General features: G+C 60.8%; 1 protein-coding gene across 10 annotated transcripts in view; it reads left to right on the top strand.

The window, feature by feature from the left end:
* The window catches only part of CFAP46 (cilia and flagella associated protein 46), a 97254-nt gene that overhangs the window by 76728 nt on the left and 2264 nt on the right, over nt 1-18262 (top strand). For 7 of the 10 annotated variants that reach the window (XM_040486859.1, XM_040486861.1, XM_040486864.1 and 4 more), the window contains 13 exons: nt 210-380; nt 6832-6929; nt 7369-7445; nt 7926-8056; nt 8555-8676; nt 9524-9603; nt 11051-11209; nt 14352-14425; nt 14528-14588; nt 14659-14694; nt 15260-15362; nt 16460-16572; nt 17900-17981. In XM_040486859.1, coding sequence (XP_040342793.1) covers nt 210-380; nt 6832-6929; nt 7369-7445; nt 7926-8056; nt 8555-8676; nt 9524-9603; nt 11051-11209; nt 14352-14425; nt 14528-14588; nt 14659-14694; nt 15260-15362; nt 16460-16572; nt 17900-17981 — 1307 coding nt within the window. The other 3 variants (XM_040486863.1, XR_005793775.1, XM_040486865.1) reach the window with 3 other exon arrangements.

The raw sequence follows: 18262 nt of genomic DNA, 5'->3' as shown, positions 1-18262 counted from the left end.
CCGCAGCCCCTGTTACCGACATCCCCGTGGGCCCGGCAGGCCTCGTGCTCTTGAGGCTCAGAGCAAAGGGGTGGGCGGGTGCCGGGAGCAGCACGGCCTCCCAAGAAGCCGGCGGCAGGAGCGGCCGTGCAGCCCCGTCCACCCTCGCGCGTGGGCGCCACCGGCCCAGGGCAGGGCTCAGGCCCCTGGGCCCCTCCTGTCTGGTTCAGAGCTGCTCGGCCTCAGAGATGATGCGGGACGTGCTGTTCACGGCCACGGACGACACCAGCAGCTCACAGCTGGCGGCCCTGCTGCGGCTGGAGCACCAGCTGAAGCGGAAGGGGAGGACGTCCACCAACTTGTTCGCGAGCGTGAGGCAGAGGCTGGCGGTCGTTTCCAAGGTGAGCGAGCCCCCCGAGCCGGCCCCGTTCTCACAGCTGTGCTGCGTCGCTCTGCTGTGGCCAGCCTGACCGGGGAGGATTCGGGCCGGGTCCAAATCCTGGCTCCCCTCTTGTCAGCGCGCGGTTCTGGGGTGCCACTCACCCTCTGTGACCTCCTGTTCCTCGAGGGCCTCGTGGGGATGGGGGCCCGCCGCCTCGGTGACCCTACATCCCAGGCCCGCGGCAGAGGGCGGGAGCGACAGGACCCCCGAGGGTCCTCCTTCAGCCGCCGTGGAACGCTGCAGTCACCACACCTCCTCGTGCTGGGACGAGCAGCTGTGAAGAGGGGTATTTGAAGGAGCGGGACTCGGTGAAAACCGAGCAAGTCGGGAAGCAGCCTGGAGCCCTCTGGCTGGTCCCGCTCCCCTCCTTCCCCGTTGCTTCCGTGCACCTGTGTGGGTCTGACCTCGTCCCCTCCCTCCACGGCTTCCTGTCTCCCTCCGTCCCCTGTCTTGCTTGCGGTGAGGCGTCCTGTGCTCCATGGGAAGTTGAGGGGCGCCCCTGGTCCCTTCCCACCAGATGCCAGTAGCTCCCCCTCCAGTCGTGACACCCCGAGCTGTCCCCAGAACCGCCCCCTGCCGAGAGCCAGGGCCTTAGCCCCCGTGCTGGAAAGCCTCCCTCCTCCTGAGGAGCACTGCAGGCCCCAGGAGGTGCAGGGACCGCAGGCCGGTCCACAGGCAGGCCGTTCCCCACAGCCCAGCTGCCCACCTTTGGAGGACACGTCCGTGTGTGTCACTGTGGCTGGGGTGACGGTGACCCAGCGCTAACTTCAGAGGAAACCTGAGGGACCATGTGCATCAGTGCACGTGCAGGGCTGAGGACAGAGCCAGACGCAGGGGGCGCAGGAGCTCGGTCCAAGACGAGACCCAGTCCGAGGTGGGATGAGGTCCAAAGTGGAACAGGGTCCGTGGTGGGACAGGGTCTGAGGCGGGTCGGGGTCCATGCGGATCAAGTTCGAAGACAGGATGGGGTCCATGGTGGGACGGGTTCCAAGACAGGACAGGGTCCATGGTGGGACGGGGTCCGAGGCGGGACGGGGTCCGAGGCGGGACGGGGTTCGAGGAGGGACGGGGTCCATGGTGGGGCAAGTTCAAAGACAGGATGGGGTCCATGGTGGGACGGGGTCCAAGACAGGACAGGGTCTGAGGCGGGATGGAGTCAAAGACAGGATGGGGTCCATGGGGACAGGGTCTGAGGCGGGACGGGGTCCGTGGTAGGATGGGGTCCGAGGCGGCCATCTCTGTTGCGGGTATTGTGTCAACTCCTCCTCCTCCTCCTCCTCCTGTTTCGAGGATCCTTGTGGGAGACCTGCACTGACTCTGGTCACAGACTCGGGGGTCGGCTGCACCTGGGGGTGGGGCGCAGAGCACAGCCAGGCTACCGCAGCGGCCACAGCAGGCGCCAGGTCAGTGGCACCAAACGCTGTCTTTAAAGGCCCAGCTGTGGACACACTGAGAGCAGGCTGAGCTCCAGCTCCCGAGAGGGGACTCTGTCCCCGTCTGTCCCCGCATCACTGCCGGCCCTCTGGGACATGTGGCAGGCTCCTGACGACACGCCTGGGGACAGCGGCTACATTCTGGGCCGTGGGGAGTTTGCCTGAAAGCTTGTGGAAGGTGATGAAATCCATCGTGGTCTCATGGCGCCTGGGAAATGAGGGCCGTCCTGGGAGGAGGTGGCCTCCGGGACCCCGGTCCCCGTGAGATACCCCCCACGTGAGGCCTCTTCAGAGAGCAGGAGCACAGCATAGGGAACACGGACCGGCAGAAGGCAGTCAACCGGAGAGGAGAGGAATCGAAAAGACAGAACCAGGGATGAGCGCCATGGGAGGAACTCTCAGTAGGCCAAGCACACTCCTAACCGGAGTCTCCGAAGCCGGGAGAGGGAAATGCGGCCCAAGGCGATACTGACATAACCCGATGGCTCAAATTTCCCCAAGCTCACGAGGCCACAGGCTCGGGACCGCCAGCAACCGTGCACAGGACAAACACAGGAAGCCGCACCACGTCCATCCACGTGGAACTGCTAGTGCCCAGGACAGAGGCCCCGAGGGCAGCGGGACCGGAGCCACAGGCTCCTGAACACAGGCCAGAGGAGACCGCGGCCCGCCGACGTGCAGTGGAGACACGCTCAGATGCACAGAAACCCAGGCAGTTTGCAGGTATCCTGCAAGAAAAGAAACAAGGAGGTGTTGGACAGGAAAAGTAAGTCCCCAGAAGCACGAGAGAACCAAGAATACTCCAAAGGCAAACGTTTAGTGATAGGAAATAAAATTTGACTGCATAAGACAGTAATTCTAACATCTTGTGGAGCTGAAATTATTTTGTGGAATTGATAGGCAAGACAGTAAAACAAAGAGCAGGAAGGATTAGATGAAGGATTAGACGATGCCGAGGGTCTGTCACTCCTCGGGAAAGGTAAAGTTACATCTTTATTAGACTCTAATGAGCCAAAGGTGAATGTCTTAGTTCCCAGGGTAACCACTAAAGTAATGTGTGACTAAGTTAATAAAAAGGAAAAAATCAAATAATAGTATTTTATTATCCCAAAGACAGGGAGAAAGAGCGGGGGAGGTGAGGGAATATAAAAGCATGTGGTCCCAGTGGGGAAAAGGCAGAGCAAAGTAGACAGAAACCCAACGGGTTTGTGGTCGTAGTAAGTATAACGAGCCGAAGACCAAGGCTGTCAGAGTGGATGAAAAGAAAAACAAAGTCCAATTACGTACTGCGTAAAAGGGGTACTTTTTACACACAAGGACCTGGAAATATTGAGCGGAAAAGATGAGAGAGAGCATCTAAATCATGAAGTTACTACTGACACGAAAGCCGGGTGACCCGGAATCAGTCAACAGGGAATCACAGTCCTAAACCTTCACATACGATGATGGAGATTCAAATACCCAAAGCAGAAGGGATGGGAATAGAGGAGCCCTGGACAGGCCCACGTCTGGCGGGAGGACCCACGGCCACATGGACGGCCGGACGGAGCGTGTACCAGAAGGGACCAGAGCCGGGCCGTGGCCAACCTGAACACGCCAACAGAGCGAGATCCTCCCATTTGTTTTCCAACCACAGTGAGATTGAATTAGATGTAATAGCTGAAAGAGACCGTTGCTTTGAGAGCATCATCATCAGTTAGTCAAAGAAGGAATCACAGTGAAATTTAGGAAGTGTTTTAAACCGAGTTAGAGAATGAAAACGCTGCATATCAAAAGCTGTGAGACTTGTCTAAAGCAGGGCGGAGAGGAAAAATACAGCCTTGACTAGAGGGAGAAGAATCTTAAAAACGGTAACTAAGATTTTGATTTCTAGAGGCTGGAAGAAAAACACCTAAGAAAAATAGAAAATAAAAAATAAGAAATACAGCAACAGAAATAGCGAAATTCAAAAACAAACATACAATAGAGGAGACCAACGCTGATAAAAGGGCTCCAAAGAGAAGATTGATAAAGTTGATGAGCATTTAGGAAGACCCAATAAAGAAAACAAAAAAAGGAAAAACAAAACAGTAAGATTCCAATATCAGTACCAGAAAGACATCATAGAGACCCTTTGGACATTACAAGGCTCGTAAGGGAATATTCTCTTTAATCTTACTCCAGTTAACTTGACGATTGGGATGGAATAGACAAATTTCTCAAAAAATACAACGTACAAGCTGACAGGACAGAAAATCTGAGTAATTTATTAGCTGTTAAAGAAATTGAATCCTTTATTAAAAACATCCCCACGAAGAAAATCCCAGACCCAGTTGGCTTCACCAGTAAATTCTGCCAAACGGTGAAGGTACAGATAACCTCCCCAACGCTTCTAGAGTATAGGAATACTTCCTCTTTCTTTTAAGGTCTGCTAAGTCTCCATACTGGAAACCTAGTGGTGGCGCTACAAGGAAGGAAAATCTCTCTCATCGGCAGACACGAGACATTGGCCAGCCAGATCCTGGTCGTGCGTCAGCGTCAAATGGCCACGTTTCACGTGGCTTCATATTAAAAACATCAACGTAATTCACCATATTGACAGAACTTGATAAAGGACGTCCTTTAAACCCCGAGCAAACCTCAGCCTATCTGCTGAAGGGTTGAAAGATTTTCTCCAGCCAGGAGTGTTGGCGCCCCGGAGGCCGTGAGCGCTTCTGTTCCGCATCGTCCAGGGAGGCCAGAGGTGAAAGGTGGGGGTGAAGGAACAACAGTCAGCACAGAGGCCGGGAGCCCAGCCCGATGCGCCCATTTCGCAGGTCGTTAGAGAAGCGTCAGCTGCACTCTGCGTGCCAGGTGCAAACAAGCAGAAAAGGAAAATACCTGAGTGACACCGTCTTCAGTAGCAGCAAAACAATCAGTACCTGGGGGAAATCGGACACGAGATGCCCCTGGCCTCTCCCCTGAAAACTACAAACCTTCTGATAGAAATCCGAGAAGATGTGCACAGAGGAGGTGGGCTGTGTGTGGGCAGAATGCCCCGTGCCGTTCCGACGACCGTCCGCTCTCTGTGGACAAAGGGACAGGTGTGTGTGCTTCCTCCTTGGGCCGACTCTGGCTGTGTTCCCCCGAGTTGGTAGTCAGTATCGCTTTCTAAGAAAGTGGCCCGTGGTTGATGATGAGCCAAAACCACTTGACAGGTGATCCCGCCCCCGCCCCCTGTGGAGCTCATTCCCACGTACCTGGCCTGTCACTGGGCGGACAGGAGTCTCCGGGAATGGCTCCCAGAGAGACGGGTGCCCAGCACCGACCTGTCCTGATTCTCCTGGGCGGCCCTGTGAGCCTAAATGCCAAGTCACCCCAGGAAGACGTCCTATGGGCCATGAATCTGCAGTTGCCACAGAAGCCTCATCAGACTCCCAGCAGGCGTTTACCTTTGCAAGAACTGACGATCCAATTCTGAAATTTGTGCAGAAATTTGTGCCCACTTGCTATACAAAGTATCAGGACCTTGTTATCGACGCGATCAGCGTGTTATCGACACATAGAGAATATATACACATACAGAGACAATGACCAGCGGCACAGAAGAAAAGTCTGGAAACAGACCCATCCACATAACGTCCAACATATGTCAAGGGTGACCCCGAGGGGCGAGGGGCACCGTGGTACAGATCCCGGTGACGGGACCGAGGAGGGCACCTGTCGCGATGAGCCCCGGGTGCTGCGTGGAAGTGTCGAATCACCACGTTGTACACCCGAAACTAGCATAGCAGCACACGCTGTACTTCAATACAAACTTAAACACAAGCAAGCCCGAGAAAGGGCCCCCGAGCTCACATCCCGTGGTACTGGGGATGTGCTCCCGTCAGTGAGAAAAAGACACTCCCACAGGAAAGAATGACAAGAGTGGGATTTCACAAAAGATACCCAAATGGTCGGGAGACATTTTTAATGGCTCCCAGCTTCACTAGTTATTAGCGGAATGCAAAGAGGCCTGCATTCAGATGCTGCCAGACCCCCAGAGGTGCTAAAATGGATCAGGTTCAGCAGGACCCGGGTCACACGGGTGGGGTGGGCCTGCATCCACGCAGCAGCCCCTCTGGCGTCGGTTCTGTGCTCAGCTGCACCTGTGTCCCTGGCCTGCACCCCCGTGGAATGCCCCCGCGTGGTCCCAGGGAGCACATGCCCAGGGCCCCACCCACAGCTTCCCAGGTGGCCCAAGCGGGACTGCCACTGCCGCTGCCAGGAGAGGACAGAGGCTGGTGGCGGGCTCACTCCGCTCTCCAAGAAGCCAGTCTGGTCCCCAGCAGGGGGCGCTCCGCGCCAGCCGCCCTGGCTCCGCCTCTGGGCGGGTGGGTGTGGCTGGGTCATGCTTCTGCTTTCTGCCTGCTCCGCCTGTAGGCTGGCTCCGCCTGTAGGCTGGGACGTGAATGCAGACACCCGTCGGTGCTCGGCCACCCGAGGCTGGTTTCAGTAGCAAGTGGGGACCCGTGCTTGTGGGCCGGTTCCTCGGGACGGCTGCGGAGCAGGATGCGCCTCGGAGCCGGGGAGGGTGAGGGGGTGGGCTCGGGGCGGGGTGCGCGCCCCAGCCAGATGCGCCTCGGAGCAGGTGCCCTGGGAGCAGGGTGCGCGGAGGGCAGGGGCACGCGTGTGACCACGCCTTGTGGCGTTCAGGGGACCGGGCGGAGGAACAGAGGGAAGGCACTAGGCTGCTGGTGGATCTTCCGTTTGTTACTTGTTTGGGTTCTTAGGCCTGCACGTGTAGTGTAGGGCAGGTCAAGTTTGCGACAGAGGCCAAGAGGGAGCAAGCTGGGTGGATCCCAGTGAAGGCCGCGTGCGCCCTCTGCCCCCTTGTGGCGGCCGCGAGTCCTGCAGGGGTCGCGCCCCAGGCCGGCCTGGGCAGACCCCAGCAGAGGCCTGGCACAAAGCGTCTGAGCACAGCTCAGGGACTGTGCCAGCATCCGGCGTGGTCCGTTGATTCCTGTCTGTCACACGCAGGCTTGGCAAAATCTCTGGGTCACTGAGCAGCATTTTAACCACCTGAATGAAATGCCGCCTACCTTTCGGATTCTCTTTCTGCAGCACGGGCGGGACAGGTAAGGCCTTCTTGTCCCTGTTCTGGGGATGTTGGCCACCCTGTTAAGAAGTCTAGTGGAGCAGCATGGACATGGCACTGTCACTGGGGGCGGGGGGGGGGGAGGGTGTCACCATGCAGGGCACGTTATGGGTGCACTGAAGGCCCTGGCTGGACAGACACAGGCCAGCAGGTGCTCCAGGCTGAGAGGGGGTGGGTGCGGCGTCCCACCAGGCTGGCATGACAGGGGGACACGATGCCCGTGCACCTGCCGAGCAGAGAGAAGTCAGACAGCTCACGGCGACGACTGTGCCCAGATAGGTCTGTTCCAATTCTGCGTCTTGACTTGGCCAAGGCATTCGTGGGGACGGGGCCCCACCAGGGTGTGTGTGGCCCGCTGAACGGGCTCCCCGAGGGCCCCACGAGCTGGGCTCTGACCCTGCCCCGTGTCCTGGCAACAGGACCCATCTGTATGGCGCTGCCTACGAGAGACCCAGGTCCGTCCCTGCGGCCAAAGGGAAGATGCTCCAAGCGGGCGGTGAGTTCCACTGCAGGAGGCACTCTTCAGACACGGTCCTCAGCAGGGGGGCAGGTGGACCTGCCTTTCTCCACCGGGGGGGGGGCCTGAAGGGGGGGAGGCTTGCTGGGGGGGGGTCGTTGAGCCTGTGAGAGACGGGAACTCGGGCAGAGACTTGTGTTTCCCAGGGCCGGACCCCAGCCTCAGCTGCCCTCGGGGCTGGTGATGCTCAAAGTCCCTGGGTGGCCCTCACTCGGCTCCACAATCTCTTCTCCCAGGAATCACTACTTCCCCCTTTTTTCCTTACACCTCAGGCACATAATTCCACTTCCTGTTTCAGGCTGTAGACTGGGGGACACCCGCCTGAGCCCCCACTCTGACAGCCACCATGAGTGCCCGTGTGTATCGACTCCAAGTGTTCATGCACAGCCCCCGCTCCGTCTGTCCTCGGCCCCTCAGACTAGGGGGGGTGGGGGACAGCGGTGGCGTCGGTCTCCACAGGCTTCTGCAAGGTGGCACGGGTGGCCGTGAACCCAGCCACCTTCTCCTGCCTACTGGCCGATGCCCAGCAGTTCCGGGAGCTGACCCAGGTAGAGGTGACCAATGCGGACATGGCCCCGAACTCAAGCACGGTGAGGCCCCGAGCCCAGCTGCCTGGGCTGCTCCGTCACGCGGGTGGGACCAGGACCCCGGCCCGGCTGCAGTGAGGTGAAGGAGGGGTGCTGGGTGAGTGGCACCGGTCATCCAGACCCCAGGCGTTGCCGGACGCCCAGGTCGGGGTCCTGGCAGGATGGCCGATGCTTTTCGACTCCTTGAGCGAGTCTGGTGCAGGTGCCTCCATGATGTGAGCAGAGGAACCAGTGGGGCTGGGGGCGCCAGGGCGGGCCCCAGAGGAGCGGGCGGCTGGGACCGGCAAGGAGTCTGGGGTCCGGTGGAGCCCGGTGCCTGGGGCCGGCCGGTGGGGTGCAAGGAGCCTGCTGTGCAGCTGAGCCGCGCCCCTGGCCACCAAGCTTTTTTCTGGAAGGGCGGGTCCTGCAGCGTCTTCCTCACTCTGTGTGCTAACTGGGCTGGGATTTTATGAGGCCCCCTGAGACGCTTCTGATCACAGCCTGATGTTTGGGCTGAGGCAGGAATTGGAAAATGCGCCTCCTGAGAAGGAAGGGCACTCTCTGCGGAAGTTTGGGGAAGTCCTGGCATCCATGGAGGGGTACCTGAGGCCGCTGTTTCCAGTGCTCGGCAGCCCTGAGGCCAGGTACCTGTCGCGGGCTGATTGCGGAAGTGTTTGCTGTCTGAGCAGCTCCCGGCACGAGGGTGGAGGCCACGGGGTGGGGGGGTAGGGGGGGACAGGGCGGTGCTAGCTAGATGTCATGGTCCGGGTGGGGGCGGGTTTCGAGCACAAAGTCCAGGACTCTCCTCGGGACAGGGAAGGGAACCACCATCTCTCTGTCCCCAGAAGTGATGCCCGAAGGTGCTGGGGGCGGTCAGGAATAGGGGGCTGGGGCCAGGTTGGCCAGGGCGGGGGCTCAGCCTGCAAGCCAGCTCTGACCCCAGCCTCCCCAAAGCCCAGCATGAGCTGAGTGGCCGGCGGTGGGCTGGGTGGGCGTCATTCCCACGTGGAGGTTCGGGTCTCTGCTGTGAAGTTGATGAGCTTTGCTCTGCCCTAAATCAGACCATGCTGAATACAGACGGGAAAGGCCAAAGGGCCCCTCAAATCCAGAATGCCTGACTCGGGGCCTCTGTCATAGGGAAAAAGTCCCAACTCTGCTGAAAATCTTTTCTGGGGGAACATCCCCACCACTCAGGTCCCCTCTGCCCCATGCCCTTGCAGTGCCTGGTGCCCGTACAGGGTGGGAGTGGGACACATGGCCCAGGGTCCTGAACCCCTTTGACTTATTCTTGGAAGGGAAGGCAGAGGCCTTGGGTGGCCTTTGTTTCTGTCTGTGCCCAGTTATCCCTGCCCCCATCTCAGTGAGACCGGCCCCCAAAAGTGACACTCCCTGCCCTGATGTGAAACGGTCCAGGGAGATGTTCTTTATGTCCTTAGTATGTGTGATTTTCATGTGTTTTTAAAAACCTGAGGACGTGCCTTTGGCCTCCAGAACACAGGTGCCCACCGTTGTCGCGGATTCAGGGAGACCAAAGGGCAAAGACAAGGAAAGGAAAGTGTCCCTGCCCTGGGGTGAGTGAGAACGCGCCGGAGGGGAGGCTGGGTCGGGGGAGCCCAGGTGGGTCAGAAATAGGCGTCCCCTGAGGGTCTCCCAGGGCGCTGAGCGCCCACGGGGCGTGAGAAAGTCCCCTCAGGGGTCTGTGCGCCCCACATACCAGAGCCCGGAGCGGGGGGGGGGGGGGCTTCCTGCACCCGCAGACCCGCCCCTCCTGGGGGAGCTGGTGGCCCGCGTGGTGGCATACTCCCGTCACCCTCGGGAGTGTGTGCCCCAGATGACACGAGGGCGGGACCAGCTTCTGCACAGGGACCTGCTGGCTCCCGAGTGAAGGGCGACGCGTGCTGGTCTGGCCGCCCCTGGGGAGGGGGCGCCCGGCGCCTGAGCTCCGGAGGCTTCCCGGTCGTCTCCACGCGGTCAGGACAGCCCCTCCGGTTTCCCACTCGATGGGCCTGAAAATGTGGGAAATGCGCTCGCGCTGTCCTCCCAGCCCCGCGGCCGGAGCGGGTGTGACCACGAGGCGCCCATCTCCCACCCGGCACCTGCGATTGTATCCATCGCTCTTGTTCGAAGGCATTTTCGTCTGTCTCCTTTTCTGGGGCCCACGCGGGGTCATCGAGCGGGAGGGAAGGGAGCGCGCCCGCCTCGGGTGCTCTGACCCGGCAGGTGCTCTGACCCGGAAGCCCCGCTGGTGCCCCCTCCCCACGCGGCGCTGCCACCGCGCACACCCACCTGCACGCACTCGCGGCTCGCGTGTCGCAGCACCAGCGGCTCCGCAGCCGGACGACAGATGAGGGCGGGGGGTGCGTGCGGCTGCGGGGCAGGTGGTGGTGCTTCCTGCTCCAGCTGAGGGGCCAGAGTCGGCCCACCCGCGGTCACCTTTGTCCGCTGGGATTCGGACTTGAGATCCCCAGACGCAGCCCTCGCTCACCGCAGTAATTTGTTTCCCTTCGTGCGTACGGTAAATTCGACCGAGGGGTCTAGTGGCCTCACCCTCGCTACCGTTTACGCCTGTCGGAAAGGGCAGGGTCTCTCTAACTGGCCAAGCAGGGCCCACGCGATCCTCCGAGGGTTCCGTGGTCACGTGGAGAAGCCGCCACATCCCAGGTGCAAGGCTTCGTCCTCTGAGAGGTGGCTCCCTGGTTAGGAGTCGTGGATTCCAGGACCTGCTCCGGGAGGCAGGCCCTCAGACCTGCAGAGGCCCGGCCATCCTGAGACCTAGGCTGCGTCCGGCTCGGAGTCGTGACCCAGCTGTGCCGTGAAAACCAGCGTCCTTCCCCCAGACGCCCCCGTGCGTCCTGCCGCCCCCCTCCCCTCCCATCACAGGCTGAGCCGAGCTCAGACTTCTTCCTGTGTCTCCAGCCGATCGGCATCAGCGGTGACGGGCAGGCCCGCCCAGGGGTTTGTGCGTCCTCGGGAGCTCGTCTCCTGCGGCCTCCATAGCTGGTGCTGCCCTGTCCACAGTTGAGCCCGAGGCTGCGAACGACACCATCCTCATTGCGGACAGGCATCTTCTGGAGCTGCCGCTGGAAGGTCTCTCCGTGTTTGAGGACGGGGTGGACTCCGTGGCCCGAGAGTTTTCCCTGCACATGCTGTGGAGCCGCCTCCGTCGAGAGGAGACAGGTGAGAGGTGTCCTGGGCCACAGTTGATTTCAAAATGGGACTAAGTTACCGTCACGTGGACTCCTGTCAGACGGTCATCATTGGCCGTGGCAGCGCTTGTCTAGGCACGCACGGGTTCGAGGTGTCGCAGAACCCCTGGTGTGTGCCAGGCGTCCGTGAGTCGCGCCGAAGGGGGCATTGAGCGTCGGCCGTGGCCTCTCACGCTTGGGTTTGAAAGGCAGGGATGGCAGCCAGCAGCCGGTGACGAGCTAGTCACGGACTAGGTGGCGAAAGGTGATGCCCGGAGGTTCGGGGGCCGGGACGCGGGCCTGGGGGCAGCTGCAGACTCCGGCTGGCCGTGGCCTGTCCGCGGGCGCCTTTCACGCAGGTGCGCCGGGTATGGGAAGGCCCTCCCTCCGTGCCGTCCCCAGCAGACACGCTGCACTTCAGTGAGTAGGAAGGGAAGCTAAGAACAAATAGTTTGCACCTTCACCTGCATCCCGGATGGAGCGACAAGGGCCGCATCTGCCCTTCCAACTGAAAGCAGGGAAAAGGCGATGTAGAGGGAACAGCGGCTCTGCAACGCCAGAGGCGGGCACGGAGCCTGAGCCCCGAGAGGGAGCCACGGGGGACGCGGGGCCCAATGCGCCACGGCCCGAGCCCTGGGAGGGGAGTCCTGGGATCAGGGACCGCCAGTGTCCCCCCAGAATTGGACAAAGACTGTAACCCCGTGTGTCCAGAAGTTTCCAGAAGCCCCCGACATGAGAAGCGGAGCGGAGACTCCAGGGAAGGCCGTCAGACTGATGAGCCCCCCGGCGGCTTTTTAACGGCGTCCAAGGCAGAGCAGCCCCTTGTAAGATGGAGGAGGCAGGAGGTCACAGACAGATGGGAGGAGGCGGTGCTGCTGCCTCTAAGGACGGGGCGGCGCCCGAGCCCAGGCTGGAAAAGGCGGAGCCGGTTGTGCGCAGCCCCAGGAGGAAGCAGTCCTGGGCAAACGGTCCACCAGAAGGACTCCTCTGCACAAGTGTGAGAACCACGTGTGTGTTGCTTTAAGTCCCTCCACTTGTGGTCACTTGTTACAGCGGCAACGGCTCTCACCGTGGAGTGACAGAAACACTGGCTAAATGGGAGGTGAGCCTTCCTAACGCATGGCCGAGGGGTGACAAGCAGAAGCGTCCAACGGCCCAGGCTGGAGGCAGGTTCTCTGTGCAGTGAGTACTCCCAGTACACGTCTACGGACAACCACAGAAGAGGGAATTGCTGTACAGAGTCCACGCTGGTGAAGAGGGAAAACGAACAAGAGAAATGACGCAGCCGTGGGGCTGCGAGAGCCGGTGACGGGGAAGCGCACACAGATCGTGGGACAAACACAAACCAAACAGTGGGGCGACGGGAGTTAATCCACCTAGATCATAAGTAAATACACAAACGGGCCACACACCTGCCCACTGAGTGACGGCGTGGACAAGAGGACGTTGCGCACACAGGTGCCGTGTGTACGAGAGACGTGGCTAAACCAAAGGACACCCCGCGTCAGAAAGAGATCGTCAGGGTGACCGGAAGGGACAGCTGCCCACTGCCACGTGGAACAGGCTCCACAGCCAGAGGCACTCCGGGGTGGGGTCGTCACACAGCGGTAACGGTTGACAGCCTCAAAACATGTGGAGCAACACCCGGAACCATCACAGACGCTGGCCGACGCCAGCGTGGTCAGCACGGAAACCACTACCAAAAGGTGGCTTTCTTGAATCCCCATTTGGAAATTTAAAACCGCACCCCTGCATATCTCGTGGGACTCAGGAGAAGTGATCACAGGAAGGTCCCAGACCGCTAGTCTCTGGAAGCGTAGAAGTTGAGCAAGGGATTTATGGAGTTGGAGCAAGAACACAAAAACCTCAAGGCAGAGGAGAGGGGGCCGCAAGCACATGAGCAGACACCAACAAGGAGACAAAAGTTTTTAAAAACTCGTAAAATAGACACATTCCAGTGAGAACGGTCAAGAAAAATGTGGATGGGGCACAAATGCACAACGTGAGGAGTGAAAAGAGACTCCGACCCTACAGATGCATCAGAGATCCGAAAGATGGTAAGACGACGCTACGAGTGACCTTGCCAAGTATGTTCAAGCGCGCAGCCAAAGCAGGCTGAGTCCTGGAAAACACGGCTCGTGGACGCAAGAAGGAGAACTCCGCGTGCTCTCGTAACCAACAAAGAGGGGAGACTTACATCTGCTGTTGAAACCGACCGGGTAGACTTTCCAGAAACAGCTGATGTCAATCTTAACAAATCTCCTTGAGAATAGGGAAGAAGGGCCACCCCTCCAGCCTCTGTTGGCCCCACACCCCCAAACTGCCAAGAGAGAAAAATATGACCTTCCTCACCCATTCTGACCTTGAAAGTTATAAGCGTCATTAAGTTAGACCAAGGGAAAACGAACTTAATAAGCATCTTAGTCACTGCAGAGAAACAGCATTTCTTAAAATGAATGCATTCGTAATAGAAATTCTTAGCAAACCGGCTGGGAATGAACACCGCTCGCCCTGGCGGAGGGTCCGTCCGGGTCCCCAGCAAGCCGCCTTCTTGATGGCACAGCACACAGGACGCGGCCAGAGCCTTGCTCTTCCTCCCTGGCACGTGCGTTCCCTCCTGGCATGTGAGTGCACCCACGGGAATAAGAGACATGAGGGCCTACAGAGAGGAAGTCACCTGTCACTATTTCCAGAAGTTGCGAAAGAATCTACAAGCCAGCAGAGCAGTGAGGTATAAATGCTCGCACAGGAGGCAGGGAGCCAGCAGGGTCCAGCCCCGCGACAGGGCCGCTGCAGCAGGCACACTGGCGGGTGCCCCGCGTGGTGTGTGAATGGCCAGCCAGGTGGGCCTGGGGGTTCTCTGGGGACTGTTCCTTTCTCGAGGTCTCCTGGCTCGGGCCTTTGCCAGTCCCGCGAGCCTTTACATGGGAGAAGTCGCTGCTTTCACAACTTCAGAAAAATTAAAATCAATCGTTGTCACTACTTCTTGGGTTTTTTTTTTTTATTGAGATGAAATTTACGGAAAGTAAAATTAACCCCCTTAAAGTGAACAGTTCAGGGACATCTAGTGTGTTCATACTGCCTCATGCCTCCACCTCTACTGGCTCCAAACCACCTTCTTTTCTTGTCCGCAGCCGACGGGACTGTGAAGAAGGAGAGCAAAGGCAGACAGTTCAGGAAGAGAAATCCAGCTAAGAAGGGACACAAGGTGGGCAGAGGAGGCCTCGCCGGCCACAGGCAGAGGGCCCGGGGAGCCCCGGGGTCCGCCTGCGGGCCATGGGGCCCCTAAAGACCCTTGTCTGTGGAGCAGGACGCTGCGCCCCGGCTCATCCCCCCCGACTGCATCGTGGTCGACCCCGACAACTTCAAGTGTATCCTTTATCGGCCCCACCGCCCGGATCACCCAAGCCTGTGGGCTGTTGCTCCTTAACCCAGACCCAGTCATCGTGGACCCCTACGAGGAGGCCCGGGTCATAGGCAAGTGCCTCTCACGGGCCCTCGATGTGCACACACAGGCCACAACCCCCCCGTGGGCTCTGGCGCAGCATGGCTGCCTCCCGTTACCCCGACCACACAGGAGGAGTGGGGCCCTGGGGCCCGGATGCGCACCTGTGCTCTGCGGCCCTTCCTGGCCATCACAGCCAAGTCAGGACATCAGTTGTAGGACGAATGAGCCCCTGAAGCGAGGTCCGGTGACCCTCAGGGCCCGAAATGTGACTTCGTGCCGTCCCCTGTAGCTTTAGGTATTTAGTCCCTTGGGTTTTTCTTTTGCTAAGTTGGTTTTCAAAACCTCTTTAGGAGAGATTTAGGGAAGGGAAGGAGTGCTGACATTTCCACAAGTGATAGATGTCGACTCCACCGTGTCCCCGTCTGTGCGCAGCAGGTCCACCACAGCCACACGAGGGCCACGCTAGGTGCACACCAAGGGACACGCCGAGGCCACACCGCGGTCACACCGGGGCCTGCTGCTGCCTGTAGCCCCTCAGGGTTCCACGTGTGAGACAAGCTCCTGTGTCTGGTCCCCATTCAATGTGTGTTGCAGACATGCGGACTCCTGTCTCCGTAACCCGGGAAATTTTGGAAAGATTCCGAGACTCGTTCACTGCTCTGTGGGTGGGACATCTAGGAAACACGCACTTCCCGAGGTCGGTGTCTGGTGTCTGGAGACACGGTCCCCCATCGAGCCGGTTTATGTGACCACCAGAGGGGTGCTCCCCACACTCGGGGGGGTGGGGGCGGTGGGACCACTGGCTTCCGTCTCCCCCGGCCCCTCGCTTCTCCCTGTTTCCCTCAGCCTCCCCCCAACCCTGAACCCCCGTTTTATCCCGGGAACCACACTCCCACCCCACCCCCAGAGGCTCCTGTGGTCCGGCCTTTGGTCATCAGGCAGTGGGCTCCTGGTCCTCAAGGGGCCTGGATGGCGGCGGGGGCGGGGGGGGGGGGGGGGGGGGGGGGTAGGGGTCATTGTCTTTGTCCCACTTTACAGATGAGGACCTGGCACCCAAGGGTGTACTTCTGCCCAAGGTGCAGGGTGTGCCCCAGGCTCTGGCACTTGGTTGAGGGAAGGCAGGGGAGAACCTGCTGGGGGCAGGGGTGGGGGGTGCTGGGCGGGGCTGTGGGTGGGCGGGGCCTGCGGGGGGAGGGGCGGGGCTGCAGTGGGATTGTGCATGGGGCCTGCTGGGGCGGGTCCTCCGGCAGATGCACAGGGGCGTTAGTGGGCGTGGCCTGTGGGGAGGTGTGTGTGGGTGTGGGTGTGGGTGTGGGTGTGGGTGTGGGTGTGGGTGTGGGCGGGGCCTCCTGGAGTGGTGCAGAGCGCTGGCTGGGAACAGGGATGCTCACCTGGGGGTCCTCTCAGAGACCTGGGAGAGGTTGGCCATTAGGGAAGTGTCCTTCCAGCACTTTCCAGAGCCGCTGCACAGTGAAAGGAGGGTTCATTCCAGGGACGGGATGTAGCTTCTCAGGAGAACCACATAGGTAGAACCCAGGGTTGAGGGCAACAGGGGGCACCAGGAGGGTGGACATTAGTTCTGCCTGAGCGGAGGGGTGGGACAGGGAGCAAGGAGCACAGGACGGGCTTTGCTTTAGAAACACGTCCCGAGAGTTTGTTCTGCCCGCGGCTGCAGCCCTAAGGCCTCAGGACAGATCCGGTCCTGGCTGCCGCAGCCAGGACCCCCTGGGACGCCCTGGGATACCTGCTGCCCGCCTGGCTGCGTCCACCGGGCCACCCTCCTTCCCTTTGCAGCCAGGCCGAGTGGGAGCAGCTCCTGGGCAGCTGCAGTGGCTTCTTCTTCTACGGGATGGAGAGCTTCCTGTCCCACATAGCGGTGGAAAGGTTGGCTGCCACGAACCTACAAGGTGAGACAGCCCCTCGGCGCCCCCAAGCCCGACTGTCTGCCAGGACCACAGGAACCGGCACAGACACGGAGCAAGGCCCCCGCGTCCCCATCAGGCGTCGACTGTCTGATGAAGGGCTCCGAGGGCTGGGGCCTCCCTAGAAGCACGGCAGAGCCGTGGGGGAAGCCCCTCCTGCCCTCACCCCCCTCTTGCCAGTTCCGAGCTCTGGACCTGGCAGGCCCGGCCAGAGTTAGGGCCTGGGTGGGTCATCCCCCGGGGCTGTGCCTGCAGAGTCCAGGAGGGCTGGGGTGGGCATTTCCGGAACACGCTGGTCACGCCCCCACCACTCCTTCTAGTGTAACTGTGGGCACCCTGGGCCTTGTGTTCCCTCTGGCTGTCCCCTGAGGGCTTCTGAGTGGTGGTCTGGCTCGCCCTGGAGTCGCCTTTTCCTCAGCGGGTGGCTGGATGACTGACCGCCCTACACAGTCGCTAGGAGAGCCTTTTCAAGGACCCCTCGGAGATGCCCTCAAACTGACCCGCTGATGGCAGCACGTGGACACTCGTCCCGTGGTCAGGGCACCTGAACACCGCCCCCCTCCGCCGCACACGGTCACCTGGTACCTGTCTCCTTCCCAGCCCCCTGGAGATGGGGGTGAGGCCAACACACCGCCCCATCCCAGAAGCCTGTCACCCGGCAGAGTCCTCGCCCCAAAGGGCAGCAGAAACAAGGCCTCTCAAGCTTAACTCCAATCCTTCGCAGACGAGATGGTGTGCGAAGTCACCATGCGCGCGTGGGGCCGACAGCACCCTTGGTGCCCCCCTCCCATTCCCGACCAAGGCTTGTCCTCATGCATGGGAGGTCCCGCCTGCCCCTGGGCAGCCCCCCCGAACCGCCCTCAGCCAGGCCACCGTAGCAAGTGGGGAGTCCACCTCTGTCCCGTGTGGCCCCCTGCACATCCATAGCCAAGTGTCACACTTCAGGCACTGGCACCTGTTTCACGGGCCCACGGGGCCAGGGTGACCGACTCTCACCATGTGTGTCCAACTCCCCCCCCCCCCAGCCCCCCCTTCCCCCAGCAAGACCGGGGCCGAGAGCCTCTGCTGAGCAGGGGGGCCAGGCCATGGCCCAGAGGGTGCCTCCCACCCCCCCTGCCGCCCAGCCCAGCCCGCTGGCACCAGGGGCCTGTGAAGGGTGTGGGGTTCCCGAAGCAAATGCTGCGCCCGCGGGCTCAGGTGGCCGGGGGGCCTTGGAAGAGGGCCCGTGGACATCAAGCCCCAGCCGGGCGAGGCCACTGGCCTCCTCCACCTGGGCGTGCGGCGGCTGAGCTCTGCCTCCTGGGTCCCGCAGAGTGCCAGATGATGGTCCTGCTGGACCTGACGAGGTCCTACGCGAGCATGCAGCGGCACACGGAGCACTCGGACAGCAAGAGGTGCCTGATGTCCCCCCCGCCCCCGCCCCATGCCAGCAGCCCCGCCTCCACATCCCTGACTGGGGGGCTCGTGGTGGGGGCCGGGGGGCGTGGGGGGGAGACAGAGCCCCACGAGGGAGCCAGGACTCTGCAGTCTGCCCCGACCCCTTCCCTGGAAGAGTCTGGCGGGGGCGTTGTGGAGGCGGGAGGGCAGCCCCAACGCAGACCCCGAGGACAGAGGGCGGCAGCTGGGAGGGTGCCCTGGCTTCAGGGCTCCCCACAGGGCCGGGGGGGGGGGCCGC

Source organism: Herpailurus yagouaroundi, unplaced genomic scaffold, assembly GCF_014898765.1.
Source record: "Herpailurus yagouaroundi ecotype Mexico unplaced genomic scaffold, PumYag 163, whole genome shotgun sequence".
Classification (NCBI taxonomy): Eukaryota; Metazoa; Chordata; class Mammalia; order Carnivora; family Felidae; genus Herpailurus; species Herpailurus yagouaroundi.
This window is presented reverse-complemented; position numbering and strand designations above follow the sequence as displayed.